Source organism: Orbicella faveolata, unplaced genomic scaffold, assembly GCF_042242905.1.
Source record: "Orbicella faveolata isolate gen_17 unplaced genomic scaffold, um_ofav_v1 contig_25, whole genome shotgun sequence".
Taxonomy (NCBI): domain Eukaryota; kingdom Metazoa; phylum Cnidaria; class Anthozoa; order Scleractinia; family Merulinidae; genus Orbicella; species Orbicella faveolata.
Genome location: NW_028301553.1, coordinates 31169338 through 31187423, shown reverse-complemented (window position 1 = coordinate 31187423; position 18086 = coordinate 31169338). Strand labels below are relative to the sequence as shown.

Here is an 18086-nt window from a genome sequence, read left to right as displayed (position 1 = left end):
TCTAAATCTCAAATATCAACATTTTTTTTACATTAAAAGCAAAGTCAAGAGTTAAAGAACGTCCCAGGAGAGAAAACATCTTCTGGATTTGTTGAAATTCAAGGTATTAGATAAGTTGAGCTAATATAACGACGCATATTTTAAATCATAATTCTCTATCGATCTCTGGACTGTCATAAGGACATTGCGTCACGATGGGGTACGAAACTGATATTAGCCGTGAGCAAGGTCCGAGGCTTACATCCTTGTTTTCCCAGAGAAGATCGAAAGCTTGACGCCACGGTATAAATGATAAAAGCTAAAGTCTGTATCGTCAGTCAGCTCAAGTACACCATTGCAACCGAGTCTGAGGCGCCACCTTTGGAAACTTGGAAATTGGAACCGAATAGAACGTTCTGTTGCTTCACGAGAAATAATGGTACATAAGTTTGTTTGATAATCCTAATTTCATTGATCTCTATTTCTTCGAGTCACTCACGGTAAGATAGAAAAATGAAATGATTTAGAATTCATTTGCATGTCTGTCAACTATCGAGCGAAACAACTTTGGCTCCAATATAATTTCATGGACTGACGGACTCAAAATTCTATGTCAATAACTGAAGAGCTGATGAATGCCAATGAAAGCTACGAGCTGTCAGTAGTAAATAGTCAGAATTATCCGTTTGCTTATTTGATCTTTTTTTTTCCAGGCTTTTCGTGTTGGATCCTGTTTGCTTGTGTTGTTCCTAGTTTCCGCCATGATGCAAATCTCAGTGGTTGAGGGTAAATGAAATATTCTGTATTCCAACCCCTGAAGTTAAGTCGAAAGCTGGTTTATTACTTGAATTTCTAGAATGGTGTTCGTCGGAAAGGGCAGCATACATACCTACCTACCTACCTACCTACCTACCTACCTACCTACCTACCTACCTACCTACCTACCTACCTACCTACCTACCTACTTACCTACCTACCTACTTACCTACCTACCTACCTACCTACCTACCTACCTACCTACCTACCTACCTACATACATAAACTTTATTTAAGCTCGAATTTCAGAGTAGCTTGACAAGCTAATATTTCCGAGAACAAAATATTTGATAACGAAAAATTTAAAACAGCACTTTATGCATTTATATTGCTGTTCATTATATATAGCTTAAATATCCAAGACCTGTAAGACTTTTTGTGACACTGACGGAGTTGCTCGTCGAAAGTTTAAGGAAGTTGAAAACTCGCACTTTGGTACAAATTCAATTTCTTACGTTATAGTTACCGCAGCAGAATAAACTAGGAAAAATATTAAGTTCTTTTTCCTTGCAACGGCTGTGAAAAGGACCGTGAAGCAAAATTATAAATGCGATGATTTAGTTGATAGAAAATCACAGGCTATTCACACAACCGGCGTACGACGCGAGTTTCTTTTCCATGTGTCCAAATTTTCGAACTGCCAGTATCAGAGAGTTCTTCTCGTGATGAAATACAAAAATATATTGAAATCAGTGGATATTAACCTCTCTCCATGACATGCAGAAGTTCGGGCGTTCGTTATGTAAGTTTTTCAGTCCCGATTTTCCGTAGTTACAGTTCGAAAGCGAGTGTCGTTTTAAAAAGAGTTCGCTTGAAATCACTTGAACTGAAATGCAACGTTCATTGAAAGGCTGCCATATTTTTCGTTTTGCAAACCTTAAAAAAACAACAACAACAACAACATAGCTTTCTCCTAGATTCTACTCAAAATTTGAGGACCAAGACCAAATAAATCCTGAGATTTCCTTCATTTATCGGCATTGTGTTTTGTCGTTATCGAAAAAGATTAAGTCTTTGCCCATGACGGAACGCACGGGGCTTCTACTGTAAGTACCGCAGAGAAATGGTGGAAAATTTTCCTAGCATTCCTTACATACTCTCACTAGGGTTCTTCGTCTTGCGGCCAGGGAAGGCGTGATCATCTGTTTCAGTGAAATGTCGATAATAAAAATAAACCAGAAAGGGCCGATGGAATATGAGACAAGCTTTCAAATGAAGTCACGATATTAATAGCGCTTTAAAAGTAAATAGTGCGTTCGAGTCATTTCCGATGCTTTCAAATGATGGCGGACTCCACCCACGCCAATAATCTGGAACAAAACAAGGTCATTGTATATCGGATCACGTCTAAACACACGTGAAGAAAGACTTGGGCAGGAAAAAAACGTGAGCGGACAAAACCGGGGAATGCCAATAAATCAAGTCATCCCGCAATGATGAACGAATTACACAACATAAATCTTCCTCTGCTTCTCCCCCTGAGCGAAGTTTACATATCTACGAACTGAACTTAAAGATACCAAAGTGCCTAAGAATGGATGTTGAGCGCGGCGAGCAGATGTAAATGTCTTGTTTACCCAATGAAAGCCATCACAATAAACTCTGAGCTTGCATCGAGATGCTTGTCCAGGCGTAAAGGAACGTTTGATTAATCAATCTAAAACAGATCTTGAGGAATAAAAACCCAGATGATCTGGAATACTTGTCTGAGTATGTCGTTGGCAGTGGGAGCCACATGCAGTATTATCGGGCTCGGCAATTGAAGTTATTGCGTAGAAAATATCGCACAATTACACAGCCGAGGGAAAAAAAAGCGCGAGGAGAAACTTAGTACATGGAGCTAAGATAGATTGTCAGTGCTTTAGGTGACCATGCACGGCTACCAATGGCTTGGCCAATCACTTGACCAATGGCTCGTACACGCAACGAATCGTAAAAGTCCGTAAGTAACGACCTCCGGAAAAAGTGAGCCCCCGCCCCCCCATCCCCTGAAAATAGAGGAACTAAGGTTCAAAAGTATAATTATTTTTCCAATCAATAACCTGATTAACGTACAATAAACTGAAGACGATTCAACCAGGAAAGGTATAGCTTATTCCAGGAGGCGTCATGAAGCGCCCTGGTAACACAAACCTCGCACAATTTTCATCAAGTAACAAGAAGGTGCTAACAGGACCTTTTCTTCAAATTGAAATTACTAAAATTGACAACTTTGCATCATTTTTAACAGGAACGCATAACAAGAACGTTTAATCATATTGAAATTAAAAAGAGCAGTTCAATATTTCTAAAGCAGACTAACGTAGCAGTGCATCATGAACAGTAAAAATAGTTTAAGGTATCTTACATCACGGTCTACATATAAAGTGCCCGTCAATGTGCCAGCAACATAAATTTGAACTGGAACGAAGAATTTCTAAACGATTTATAAGAACTCAGTGTTTTTACGAATTGCACCCACAGCCTTAAAGGAATACAGCCCTGTTCTCATAAAAAAAAAAAAAAAAAAAACACCAGGAAGAGATACTTACGTCTCCTCATGGGGTGAGAGGTTCTCACCCCTATCAACTTTCTTTTCTCTTGTAAGTTCTCGCGCGTTTAGAGATGCGCCACACTCGCGTTTTAGGTGCGGGAATCCCAACGAATGCTCTCCTAACTTTTTAAAGTTGCTACTTTTAGCCCTCCCCCAAAACTACACACGTGTATTTCATTTGTGGAAGTCTATTGATTTGGATAGTGCTTGAATAAGAGAGTCTGGCGCATATCAACTTCCTTTTCTTTAGTAAGTTCTCGCGCGTTTAGAGATGCGCCACACTCGCGGCTTTGGTGTCGGGATCTCATGTTTACTGGACTTATTAAAGATGCTAGATTTAGCCCTTTCTCAAATCTACACTGGTGTATTTTACTTCTGGTAGTCAGTCGTTCTGGACAGTGCTTGGGTTGGAGATTCTCGCCTATTTATATTTTTTTTCTCGCGTGTTTCCGCGCGCTTAGAGATGCGCCACACTCGGGATCTCGGTGTCGGCACCTCATACTATGCTTACTGGAGTTTTTGAAGATGCGAGATTTGGCCCTTTCGCAAATCTACACACGTTTATTTCACTTGTGGAAGTCTATCGATTTGGACAGTGCTTGGGTACGAGATTCTCGCCCATATCATCTTTCTTTTCTGCACCACACTCGCGTTTTAGGTGCAGGAATCCCAACTAATGCTTACGTAACCTTTTAAAGATGCTACTTTTACCCCTGCCCCAAATTTACACACGTGTATTTCATTTGTGGAAGTCTATTGATTTGGACAGGGCTTGGGTAAGAGATTCTCTCCCATATCGACTTTCTTTTTGCTAGTAAGTTCTCGTGCGTTTAGAGATGCGCCACACTCGCGGTTTTGGTATCGGGATCTTAAACTATGTTTACTGGACTTTTTAAAGATGCTAGATTTGACCCTTTTTTTAAATCTACATACGTGTATCTCACTTGTGGAAGTCTGTCGCTTTGGACAATGCCTGGGTTAAAGGTTCTCGAACATCTATATCGTTTTTTCACTCGCGTGTTTTTTTCAAATTAGTTTAGAGTCCCTCTGACTCTAAAATATCGCCCCAAGTTCCTGGAAATCGACCCAAAGTTGGTCAAAATTATGCTGCATGTAGCCCGGTCTCGGCGAATTTCTATTCACTAAGTGGCTATATTTCGGGCAGATTGCTCAAAACCAATTGTTAAAAAATATTTCCTCTGTCCATTTCACTGAAAACCAAAGTCTTAGAATTAGTTTAGAGTCCCTGGGACTCGGAAATATCGCCTAAGTTCCTGGAAATCCACCCAAAGTTGGTCAAAATCACTCTTTGCGTAGCCCGGTTTCGGCGACTTTCTAGTCACTAAGTGACTATATTTCTGCCAGACTGCTCATAACCAAGCGATCAACAAATTTTACTTTGTCCATTTCACTAAAAATCAAAGTCTTCTCGAATTAGTTTAGAGTCCCTGGGACCCGGAAATATCGTCCAAGTTCCTGGAAATCGGCCCAAAGTTGGTCAAAATCACTCTGCGCGTAGCCAAGTCTCGGCGACATTCTAGTCACTAAGTGGCTATATTTCTGCGAGACTGCTCGTAACCAAGCGTTCAAATATTTCTCCTCTGTCCATTTCACTGAAAACCAAAGTCCTCTCCAATTAGTTTAGAGTCCCTGGTACTCGGAAATATCGCCCAAATTCCTGGAAATCGACCTAAAAATGGTCAAAATCACGCCGCGCGTAGCCCCGTCTCGGCGACATTTTAGTCACTAAGTGAGTTAAGGAGGGGCCATATTTCGGCCAGACTGCTCATAACCAAGCGTTCAAAAATTTTTCCTCTGTCCCTTTCACCGAAAACCAAAGTCTTCTCGAATTAGTTTAGAGTCCGTTGGACTCAAAAATATCGCCCAAGTTCCTGGAAATCGACCTTAAGTTGGGCAAAATCACGCTGCGCGTAGCCCGGTCACGGCTACTTTGAGGGCACTGTCCAAATTGATAGACTTCCACAAGTGAAATAGACGTACGTAGATTTGAGAGAGCGCTAAAAGTAGCATCTTTAAAAAGTTAGGTAATCATTGGTGGGGATTCCCGCACCTAAAACGCGAGTGTGGCGCATCTCTAAACGCGCGAGAACTTACGAGGGAAAAGAAAGTTGATTTGAGCGAGAATCTCCAACCTAAGCACTGTTCAAATCGATAGACTTCCACAAGTGAAATACGTTTGTGTAGATTTGGGGGAGGGCTTAAACTAGTATTTTTAAAGAGCCCCGTAAGCACAGTTTGGGATCCCCACACCAAAAACGCGAGTTTGCCGCATTGCTAGACGCGCGAAAACACTTGAGTGAAAAAAAGATATAAATGGGCGGGAATCTTTAACCTAGGCACTGTCCAAAGCGACAGACTCCCACAAGTGAAATACACGTAAGTAGATTTGAGAAAGGGCCAAATCTAGCATCTTTGAAAAGTCCAGTAAAATTAGTTTAAAATCCCGATACCAAAACCGCGAGTGTGGCGCATATCTAAACGAGCGAGAACTTACTACAGAAAAGAAAGTTAATAGTGGCGAGAATCTCTTACCCAAAAACTGTCCAAATCAATAGACTTCCACAAGTGAAACAAACGTGTCTAGATTTAGGGCAGGGCTAAAAGTAGCATCTCTAAAAAGTTAGGTAAGCATTGGTGGGGATCCCCGCACCTAAAACGCGAGTGTGGCGCATCTGTAAACGCGCGAAAACACGCAAGAGAAAAAAATATAAATGGGCGAGAATCTCCAACCCAAACATTGTCCAAAGCGACAGACTACCACAAGTGAAATTCACGTGTGTAGATTTGAGAAAGGGCCAAATCTAGCACCTTTAAAAAGTCCAGTAAGCATAGTTTGAGATCTTGACAACAAAACTACGAGTGTGGCGCATCTGTAAACGCGCGAGAGCTTACTAGAGAATAGAAAAAAATGATATGGGCGGGAATCTCTCACTCAAGCACTGTGCAAATCGATAGACTTCCAAAATTGAAATACACCTGTGTAGATCTGGGGGAGGGCTAAAAGTAGCATCTTTAAAAAGTTAGGTAAGCATTGGTTGGGATCCCCGCACCTAAAACGCGAGTTTGGCGCAACTCTAAACGCGCGAGAACTTACTAGAGAAAAGTAAGTTGATAGGGGCGAGAGTCTCTTACCCAAGCACTGTGCAAATCGATAGACTCCTACAAGTGAAATACACGTGTGTAGATTTGGGGCAGGGCTAAAAGTAGCATCTTTAAAAGTTAGGTAAGCATTGGTTGGGATCCCTGCACCTAAAACGGGAGTGTGGCGCATCTCCAAACGCGCGAGAACTTGCGAGAGTAAAGAAAATTGATATGGGCGAAAATCTTTAACCCAAACACTGTCCAAATCGATAGACTTCTACAAGTGAAATATACGTGTGTAGATTTGAGAAAGGGCCAAATTTAGCATCTTTAAATTTTCCGTGCATGCCTGCCCCTTTAATCATGTTTTTTAACACGAGGATCTCCCCTATGGGGCCAGGAGCACGTCACCGGCGAGGGGCCAATACAATGGCTTATATTCGAGGAGGTTGTGATGGGGGTAACATTGTTTTGTCTTTATAGAATGACGTTTGATTGTGTTCTAGGTACTTGCTATGAAACTTGGAGCAGATGTTCCCGGTGGAGTAGGTGGGGGACTGGAAGATTGTGGAAGAGCTGCAATGACCGGTATAAATTCCTTTCTTCGTCACACGTTGAGTTTAAGAATTTCGTAGATTGTCCAAGTCGCAGCATCAGTCGGAAGTTTTTCAGTTTAGTCCTGTTCCCTCCCTTTGTTACGCGACCGGGAGCGTGACAGAGAGCCCGAGGACTAGGCTCAAAAATTTGCAAAATTTCGTTGTTATGGAAACATCAAGTTCCATGAGACCCATAGCAAATTATTTTTAAATATCAGTGGAGTAAAGCCACAAAGGTTTGTAGCCTTGCCGACTTAAATGTTTTGTATTTTATTTATCTTTATTTAATTTTATTGTAAGACCTGGTTTTGCAGCCTTGTTGCTTCACATACCGTATTTTCCCCCATATTCAACATATAGTAAAGCTCTAAAATAGTGTCAAAAGCTCGCAGTATCAGTATCCTTTGTCTGTACTAGAAAGGAGTCGGCCTTAGATATTGCTTTACTAGTACTTTACTTTAATTTCACAGGTGCAAAGAGCTGGGTTACACTGGGGGTAGTTGTCAGAGGTGTCCAAGTACCTGCTGGATGAGCGACAAGGCTTGGCAGTGCAGGTGTTATGGAATGGGATTCTGCTGATTGAGGCCAGCTAACATGGCCGGGATCTTGCAAACAGGAGACTCGCATTATATTGAAGCTTAACTCTGATTACAGATAAAAAAAAAGACTTAATCCACTTTTTTACATTGGTGTAGAAATTAGATTCCGTGTTAACTGGTAATTGTGCAAAGAATTCCAGCCGGCTTTGCTTCTATGGCTGTGGTAATCGAGTTATATAAAATGTATCGATTCAGTAATAAATGAAAACTTGTTCTAAAAGAAACCCTTCCACTTGTTATTTTTAAGACGATTTTAGTGTTCAGGGACTTCAGTCGGAGAGATATAAGCGCACAGAGCTACAAGAACCACTTGCAGAGGTGCAAGAACAAATCATAACTAGAAGCATAGCATGCAACCGGTGCCAAGTGGCCGGAAAACATGCATACAAAAAAGTAAACCAGTGCCGAGCGCGGGAAAACATGCAAGCAGTGTCAAGCGCTGGAAAACATGTATGTAAGCATCCAAATTGAAGTCAAGAATTGCAACCATGGGCAGTTGTTTCGACCAGGTTGGGTCTCGATCGATCAGCACGGTGTAGCGCAAAAAAGAAATGCAAACAGCACGAAATATCTACTAAATGCACAAGGTAATGACCTTAGATGAAACTTGGAAAATGTTTGCGGATTGGTCAACGTCACATACACAACGCGTGACCGTAAACAATAGGCAAAATTCAGAATACCATGTTGTTCTCGCGATGAGGAGATTGTAGGAATACCATAGCAACAGTAAAAACCTTTTAACAGCTCCCCTTAATTTAAGCTTTAAGTGTTTATAACTAACAAACGAGCTTAGTGACCCTCATTTTTTTTTTATTACCGAATTATGATAAACATGATCGACGCACCTTTTGAAAAAAACAATGTCTAGTGGGCTCATACTGCGAAAATCTTGGGCAATACTCGGTCCATTTTTCTTAGCAGGCTTTTACCGTGTTTGGAATTTATTGTCACGTTTTTTTATTTTCGAAATCTGTTTTTCGTTCAAATCGCTGTTCAGTTAATCTTCATCTGAACAAAAAAGTTCATAGTTAACGTCCCTGTTTTAAGATTGCTAGAGCTTCCTGTATTCTCGATGCAGAACTTCGACGTCGGCAATTGTGTACCACGAAGGTCGCCATATGAATCAGCCGTCGCTCCAAACTTCAGCGACAGGGGTATTTTGCCGAACGCCGAACGCCGAACGCCGAACGCCAAATGCACTGTTTGCTTGCGGTTTAGTTCACTCATGTTTGCTTGCGGTTAGTTTTGTTTGTTAAGGACAGCATTATATTGCATATGGCCCAGTCCAACAAATAAAAGCTAACCGCAAGCAAATATAAGTGAAACTAACCGTAAGCAAACAGTGCATTCGGCGTTCGGCGTTCGGCGTTCGGCGTTCTGCAAACTACCCCTTCCGTAACTTCAGTGGAGTTTGAACTGGTCTTCCGTAGGACAATTTACAATTTTTCTCTAATATAATACTAGACACGAGAACTGGATTATGAAATCAAGTCATTCCAGTAATTTAAATGACACCTTCGAAGCATTCTTTCATTTGGGTACATTGCTGTTCTAGTTAATAGTCTTTCATAGACCACCATTCAAAATGTGTCCCTGATTTCGACTGACAAGATGACCGTACAAGTTGTTGAAGATCAGAGCGAGCCAGTTGCGTTTCCCTTCTCCGTCGTGGTCGCCCTCTCCCTCTGCTACCCTGCGAATTACACCAGGGGGCTTGCCGGGCAATGCAGTCCGTCGGTCGTCTAAGTGTATGGCCTATCCGTGACCGTTTCCTGTTAATGGTCTGCTGTTTCAAAGGTGCTTGACCCGTAATGTCCCACAGGTTATGGTTACTGCTGGTAGAGGGCCAGTTAATACGGAGGATTCTGCGCGGCATCTATTTGTAAAAGTATGTAGTTTTGTCACGATCTTCTTAGTCAGTCTCCATGTTTCAGGACCATAGAACAATACAGACGTTACATTAGATTTAAATAAGCCCTTGGAGAATGATATACGTCATAACAATAACACCCGTACATAGTTAAGAAGTAACCATCGACACTGTAAACGCAAAAATTGCTTCGACTGACAAAGCTTCTGTTTTGTCGATATCTCTCAGTATTAACGGGCAAGCTTGTTTTTAGTTTATCCAGAAGCCTGACTAGACTCTATTTTACAAAATTGAGTAAAAGGAATCCAACAGAAATTTTCACAACTTTGAGTGAAAATACATTGCTAGATGGCTGATAAGCGATTCTGGTAGTTTGATTTTCTTGATTCCCCCACCGTCTCTCACAACCCCCCGGGCACAACCCCAACTGATGATATCCGGATATGGCCCTGAGACCACATACAAGTGTGTTCAGTGTGTGTGAACCCGGTTACTATGTCTGCTGGCTGGAAAATTTTGACAGAAATTTTTCAGCGAGGTAGTCAAGTACGATAATAGGGAGAAGCTGACAGATAAAAATTTGCCAGAAACGGCCCGCTGTGTTTCCCAGCCTAGTTCAGGGTTGGTTGATATCGAGCTCGTTGAGACTAGCATGGGTCTCAAGAATTTGTGTACTGGAAGCTGCAATTTCAAAACGGTCCTAGGATACAGAGGGTCTTGATCTCTTGGTTTTAAAATTGTCATTTACTGAACAAAATAGCTCAAGAACGGATTCCTTCGCTCTCTATAGTTACATAGCTTTTATTGTACCCATTTCTCCCTCTTTACATAGGAATGCATACACAGTCATCCAGAAAGAGGAAGCTCAGGTCTACAGTTTGGCTTTTTGCACATTGCTACTACACAAGATCCTTCGTTGGCTTTACAATAAGCTTTGTGTAGCTGGTATTCGGTTTTGGCCACACATCCACGATGAAATTCAAAACCGTCACCTTTCTTGAAGCTGCCCACCGCACAAACCTCATTTGTTTTGCAATCCTCAAAGGCAAGGTTGTTCTCACAATCCTCCTGAGCATTTTCTCCTTCGGCATAACATTCTGGACACCCGAGTGGCTCCACAAGCCCTAGGAATAAGTTTACCAGTCAGCTTCAAAGAGCACTAGATTTACGAACTAACTATAATTGTTTTGCTTATATTAAATATTATTAACCGATTTTTCCTCGAAATTTCCTCACGATTCAGGTCTACAATATTGCTAACTTCTTGTTGCACTGTCCAAAAATGTTTGGTAGATTTATCGCAATGTTCCATAGAGTTTTACTTGTTTACAAATTTATTCCACAACTTGTGGGGCGAAGTTGGCATGGCGGTCATCTTTCAGGTGAAAAAGTAGTTATTACTGGTCAGTGTTCATCTCCACTCCACGCTGTCACGCATTTGATGTAGAATCGCATAGCTCAGAGAATTCTCGTACCCTGATTGGTTACCTGGGCGAGGTATTCAGCGTGGAATTGCAACTCTTGAAAGCGAGGCTTTGCGTGATATTGCGCTGGAGCGACAACAAAACAACAACTCAAAAACAATTAGAAACAATGAAAATTTAATCATGTTTCAAAACCATTGTCGCCGTCCACGAAGCCGAAAACATTCACAAGGTTATAATAAAGTTTTCTGATTCTAGCTGGATTTCCATTCGCTGGCTCCTGACAGTCTTGATAGTTGATTCTACTGGAATGGCTTTTCTCGAACGCGCGTTGAATATTAACTTTTTGTGGCAGTAAAATTCAGTGACAATTGAGCGAGTATTGTCAGACCATTTAACTAAGGTTTTTATCAGTAACAAGAACTAACCTTTTCTGCTCTGTACGAAGCAAAAAGTGAGACTGGCCAAAACAAGAACCAGCAAGTGCACCAACATCATCACGAATTCCTGTTTGGCAATATTAATAACAATAAACAATTTGAGCGAAGAGATGATTTAAGACTGTAAATAAATAATTAATGACATGATTTTTTTGCGGTGTGGTAAATTTACCTCATAACATAGCCTCTAAAGCGTGAGCATGAATCAACCGAGTGAAAAGAACATGACTCCATGGCACCGAGGACTGAAATAAAAAGAACTCAAATCGAGACTGATGACGAACAAACCATTCCCCTTAGCCTTAGCGCCATGAGAGAATTTGAATATATATTGACACTGGCCTATTACTATACAATCTCGATAGGATAGGAGAATATGGATAGTAAACCAAGCGCTGAATAGCTCTATTCAAGAGGGTGGATTGATGCGAGGAAAAAGAACTACCCAGAATTGCCTCATATGCATGCCGACTTGTGTGTGTAATGCAAATGCGAAAAGCTAATCGTGAACGAGGGCTAATGGTTAAAATTACCTCGTATCCAAAAAGTGCAAGTGGAATAACTGCTTTAATTACAGGAAAAACCCCCAAAATATTGCATTGTTTAGAAGGTTTCTTTAATCTTTTTCCTATCAATTCTGTCGCGACACGATTTTTCTTCGGCTGTCATTGTTTGATGTGGTTTAATGGCCGCTTAGCCAATTAAAGCTCTAAAAATCCTTTATCCAACACTGCAAGGTTTAATAAGAAGCGTCAGCAGGCTGGAGACCACTTTGATCTTTAGCTTGCTTAAAAGTTAGACAAGTATTTTAAAGTTTCCATCACTATTATAATTATAAAATTTGACTACACGAAACCAGCGACTGATAGTCTCTCTGAATCATGGTTTAGGTTAATCGCACTGATTGTTTTGAATTTTCATCGGTTCGGTCGAGATATCGTTATATTTTGTTTTTTTTTACGCTTTCCCACACAAAAAGGTAATTGATACCATATTTTAGAGAGATAATGTCGTAAATCGAGAAACAGGCTAACTGAATTTGTCTGTGTGTCGCAACTCACCGTGCTGTAGTGCTTCCTCGATCACTTTGGTCCTCTTAAGTCTGCGAGTAGTTAGGTTTTGGTTAGGATCTGTCCGTGTGTAGAAAACTGGATATATACGGCCAACCAGCGAGAGTTTCTCTTTATCAGTAGGGAACCCGGCTAGTTATATATGTCTGCAACATGTTTTCTACCGGAAAGATGAATAGATTATGGTTATGTCTATGATAAAACCAAATTTTAATTAAACTCTTCTGTGAACTTAATGAAATTGAAAACTGTAAAGCAAATCAGAATATTATAAAACCAAACATGATTATAACCAAAGATGATTACAAGGGCAACGGCCAATCAGTCGCCTATGAAATATTATCCCTAAAAACCGCAATTTTGGAAACGGATTTACAGCTTTTTATACATAGGGGCCTAAGTTAACGGAGAGGAAAAAACCTGAGAAACAGTTACGTTGTTTAAGTTCATATTAATTCATGTTATACGTTTCGTTTGATATTTCTTTCATGTGAAACAAGCACTACTTAAAAAGGATATAAAGTGATTAAATGTTATTTGGGAAAAATAGGTTGCTCTTTTTATTGAACCTTTTATTTCATGCTATATTGTTTGCATTCATTTATTTAAATCTCTAATAAGGAAGAAGAGACAACTGAATATTTGAACAACACAAGATTTGTTTTTCATTAAACTTTTTTCATGTCATTATTCATCTGACATATTTCTATGGACTCAATCAGGACACAGGAAGGACGGAATGACAGAGTGTCCTTACGCTTATAATGCGCACTGTGATTGGATGTGGTCTTACACTATAACGCGAACTGTGATAGGCTGTTTATTTGCTAGCTATAGAACACACTGTAGCGGACTAAAAAGCGACCGCCTGTTATTTGCATAACTGATGCGGACACTCGAGAAAGTTGAGCAAAAAAACTTTTCCAATCTTTCCAACAAGGCCAAAAGCACTAGGACGAAAAAAGACCAAAGTTGCTCTGTGGTATCCTGGTTTGACCGCTTTAGAACCAAGCGGATACAAATTGTTGTGTGCGCGTAAGACGAAAAGACATTAATGCCGGAAGTTTGGATAACAAATGGAAAAGACCCTCAATAACAATGGGAATAAGGCAGTGGAATAATGAATCCTATAAAAATCTGATGGTTTGACGGAAAATACACGTGAACACTCTACTCGTTGTCCGCAGTCTTTCGCCCTGCATGGCGTTAAAAAATCCCGCAGCTTGACGTAGAAAGGCTCACCCAACGTATTTTGCGCAGTTATTCGTGAGTTTTTATACATTTGAAGATTTTTAAAAATAAAATTATATTTGAAAAGCAAACATTTCTCTTTGTTCGGCTTTTTATTAATAACCTGACTCAAAACACACCTAGTTATCATATCAATTATGATGTTCGTGGCATGTGGTCAGGGATTCAATTTGTTTGTCATATACAAAGGCCTTCTTCGAAATATAAGAATCTCATTTGTACGACACCGCACAAAACTCTTAGTACACAGGACGTGTGCTACATATGAGCCTTGACCCTGACATATATTTGCTACTCTCACGTAAATTTTATTCTCCTTTCAGCTCTTCTTCGCCGCTGAGAACTTCTTGTCCTGGGTATCATCTCATGTTGTCTTCATGGACAGTTTCTGGTCGGTTGGGCATTCAAGGACATTGCAACATGAATGCGATTGGTGATTTGCCCCTTTGGCATCCCATAATAGCTATTTGAAACAATAGAAATCAAAATGGCCGCCATATCGCCGAAAAGATTCATTGACACCTGTCAAACAAGGTATCCGCTGACCAGTATCAGGTGACCACATCCCGGGCGCAGGTTTAGAGCTCATCGAGGTCACGTGTTTTTTGAAGTTGAGCGCTAACCAGAAATGGTTTTCAATTGGATCGCAGGCTCAAGCTAGGGGGTTTATTCCTCGGTTTTCTCTTTTGCTTGGTCAGTTTCGATATGAAACACTCGAGAAGTGTTTATAGTTACACAAAGGCTAGAACGCTGCTTGCAAAATATTATAGTCTGCGATTTGTAAAGTACATTTGGTTGATACTAAAACGAAATGTACCTTAAGCATAGAGTCGGAAGGTAAAAAAGAAATTTTCTCGAGAAAAAAAAATGTAATTGAGAAAAACGTCATTTTTGCGCAGGAGTATTATAGTTGAAGTTAAGAATTGACTTGTCTTCTGCGGTCCTAGTTTTTAGACCTGGGTAATTAATTGTCTCTAACACAGAATATTTAGTCCTTTTATCGCCAGCTAAATTAAACTAGCCGAATATTATGAAAGAATTTTAACTGGGCTTTTATCGAGTTTCGTTTACCATCATAACGTCACGAGCCAGGTCATTACGCTAATCTGTCATGCATGAAATGAGGGGAGCCCCCTCTCCCGATTTAATTTGTTATTCAACCTCCTGTTTCACTTTCTGTTGTGTCCCAACACACGGAAAGGTAAGTTGCGCAGAAGTTGTTCGATTCAGAAACTCCAACTGTTCAAATGCTTTAAATGTAATTGCTGTAATCTTTTCTCCACAGGCCACCGAGACATCTGAATCATAGTTTTTTGTCTGATCAGCTGAGGTGAAGGTCTGAGGTAGCTATTCTATATAATTATGCATTTTCTCTGTTGACGCATTTTGAATCTATATTTTAGATCTAGTTTTTCGAAGGAAATGAATTGTGCACATTTTACCGAATAATTGAAAATGCTTTGATTATCCAATGCAGAGAAACTGCTAAGCTCTCAGACTTAAAAACTCTGTCGAGTTATAAACTTAAGCATAAACATAAAACAACGTGCTGCTCCGAAAGTCGAGAACTCATTAATAGTGCCTTGTACTGAAACCGCCCAGGAACGGCGAAACGCTGGAATGCCGGAATACATAAGCCCGGAACACAAAATTGGTACAACCTAGAGCACATAAAAAATCTTAACCGCGGATTGCTTAAACCCGAAACGCAAAAAACAAACAAACAAACAAACAAACAAACAAATAAACCAATAAATAAATAAATAAATAAATGAATAAATGAATGAATGAATGAATGAATGAATGAATGAATGAATGAATGAATGAATAAATAAATAACCATTTGGAATTCTAAGGTCAGGACACACAAAAAAATTCAGGATTTCCTGAAGTTAGCTGAACTTTACGCAAAGGCAATGCGTTGGTCAGCGGTCCCAAGCTGAAGTATTTCATGATCAGAATTCAACGGAATTACAGAAAGTATTTCACAGTGTATTCCCACAGAAAAACTGCATCAAATTAGAGTTATATGAGGTTTCCCTTGCCAACGAGACAAAATAAAATGCCGAACCAAAACTGCGACAAGGTCTATCGATTGTTTAGTGGAGATCTCCACGGCCGACGCCAAGGTTTACAGGATCTTAAATTAAAAGCATTAAACCCTGCACTGGACTGAAGCCTGAAATCTTCCATCTCTTTTCGTGGATGTCAAGTCGCTAGCCGAAAAAACTGCTTACCTTTCTTCTCCTGGCTTGTGGGACTGAAACTAGCAAACATGATTGGTAAAACAATGATTAATTTGGTGATCTATATTCCTTTGTACACCTTGAATGAAAAGAAACCAGCTAGCCAACTCACCGTGTGGAAGAGCCCTCCATCTCTCGATGAAAGCCCCCCAGGGGGGAGGGGGAACTCTCGTAAGAAAAGTCGGGGATACTGTCGTCTCGCTCAGGGTATAAACGAAGGATTCTGGTCTCACTTACGGTGTTGATGACAAAACGTCACTGTTTTTAGCTGTCAAAGTAGTGCACTCTAAGAAGTAATAATACAAGAAACGCTCTTAGCCTGAGGGCTCCTTTCTGGATCAGCAGCTGGTAATCGAGCTATTTCGTTTCAAGTGGTATCTTTCAGGGGTCAAATAAAACTCAAGCTACGCCCAGACTGTTCTCCTTTGAGGGTTCAATTCAAATTTTCCGACGAGCATCTTTGATGCCCATCTTTTCATCTGGGGATGAAAGCACACCTGACTGTAGTAAATACATTATCATAATTACATTTTAGCGGGAAAACATCACCACATGTACACAATTTCTCTTGCTTGAAGCATCTGTTTTAGTATTCTAAGTATTCTAAGTCGCGGGTTTAAGTAATCCGGCGTTAGGGTTTCTTATCTGTTCCTGGTTTTAGTACTTTTGTGTTCCCGGTTTTATTAATCCGGCTTTAACGTTTAGGATTTTTATGCTTTCTGAGTTTTAGTAATTTTGTGTCTATGGTGCTAGTATTCCGGCGTTCCACCGTTCCTCCGTTCCACCTTTCTAGGTTTCAGAACTAGCATTAATAGTCCAGTTATGCATGAAATAAGGGAAACCCCCCTATTTAATTATTTATTATTCAACTTTCTGTTTCACTTTCTGTTGTATCCCAACACACGATGAGGTAAGGTGCGCAGAAGTTCTTCGATTCAGAAACTCCAACTCTTCAAATGTTTTAAATGTAATTGCTGTAAACATTTCTCCATAGACTACCGAGTCATTTGAATCATAGTTTTCTGTCTGATCAGCTGATGTGAAGGTCGGAGGTACGTGTTCGATACATGCAGATTCGCAATCTTTGTTGACGCATTTTGAATCCATATGCATTGTTTGTATTTTAGATCTGGTTTCTCGTGGGGAATGAAGTGTTCGAATTTTGCTTAATAATGAAAAATACTGCTGCTGAATACATTTTTTCTACAAGTTACTCAATCATATGTATTTCATATCCAGAAAATGCGAAAGCGACCACTCAATATCGCTGAAGTTTATTGAAGGTCGTACTCAGTTATCAAAGAGTGACTGTCTGTATTTCGCGGGGAAAGGAGGCAAGTTAGGTGATCTAAGTGGAGCTATGTCGTGTATTCGACTTTTAGCGGTGTTAATGTGTATTTTGTTAATGACGTTACTCGCCAGTGACTGAGAATTGCTCATTGTCAAGATATATCTTTAAAAGTAATCAAGTGTGAAAAACAAAAAGTCTGAACGAAAACAGTACACAAGCTGTTGTAGGAGTTTCTGTGATATTCGCAAAGTAGCCTGCGAGGAAGCTATCTGTGCACCTCTTCTCAGCAGGGGTGGAGGGAAGGAGAACGAGAGAGAAAGTGTCACGGATTGATCGTCTATCAATCATTTAGCGTTTTGGTAATTTGACAATAAGGTTGCATTCATAATCAAAGACGAAAAACTTACTAAAAATACTAACAAGCGCAAAGAAAATAATCAAGCAAGTAACACACAGGCGACTTTTCGATTCCTTTCTCGTACACTATTGATCACGTGCACAAGCCAGATTAATATTATGAGGTTACGAGCCAGATGGGCTGATCTTTCATGGAAGGAGGGAAAAACCCCTAAGTTGATTATTTGTTATTCAAATTTTGGTTTCGCTTTCAGTCGTTTTCAATAGACGGTAAGGTTATTTGTGCAGAAGTTACGCCGATTGAGAAACTCGATCTTTTCTTTGCGTGCAGTAATTTATATTAACTTTTCTCCTCAGCCTACCGAGCTGAGATGAAGATCTGAGGTAGGTGTTCGATACCATTTATGTATAGTCTGTGTTTTATGTCGCTTGTGGGAACGAACTCTTGAAGTTTAATCTACTAATTAGGAATGCTTTAATTAGTGAATGGCAAGAAATTGCTTAGCTTT

General features: G+C 40.2%; 3 protein-coding genes across 3 annotated transcripts in view; 2 read left to right on the top strand and 1 right to left on the bottom strand.

The window, feature by feature from the left end:
* Window positions 1–278: 278 nt before the first annotated feature.
* On the top strand, window positions 279–7849 carry LOC110059155 (hydramacin-1-like). Its single transcript, XM_020765844.2, has 4 exons — window positions 279–418; window positions 693–765; window positions 6937–7018; window positions 7497–7849. Exons 1-4 carry the CDS (start codon window positions 416–418, stop codon window positions 7603–7605), a joined length of 267 nt encoding a protein of 88 aa, XP_020621503.1. The 5' UTR covers window positions 279–415; the 3' UTR covers window positions 7606–7849.
* A 2434-nt stretch (window positions 7850–10283) lies between these two features.
* On the bottom strand, window positions 10284–12617 carry LOC110059154 (uncharacterized). Its single transcript, XM_020765843.2, has 3 exons — window positions 12424–12617; window positions 11351–11429; window positions 10284–10622 (listed from the first exon to the last, which is right to left on the bottom strand). Exons 2-3 carry the CDS (start codon window positions 11418–11420, stop codon window positions 10345–10347), a joined length of 348 nt encoding a protein of 115 aa, XP_020621502.2. The 5' UTR covers window positions 11421–11429; window positions 12424–12617; the 3' UTR covers window positions 10284–10344.
* A 5324-nt stretch (window positions 12618–17941) lies between these two features.
* Window positions 17942–18086, top strand: part of LOC110059236 (uncharacterized) — a 41291-nt gene continuing 41146 nt past the window's right edge. Inside the window, exon 1 of the mRNA XM_089293584.1 lies at window positions 17942–17961. The gene's annotated coding sequence lies outside the window, so the exon portion shown is untranslated. The remainder of the gene's footprint in view (window positions 17962–18086) is intronic.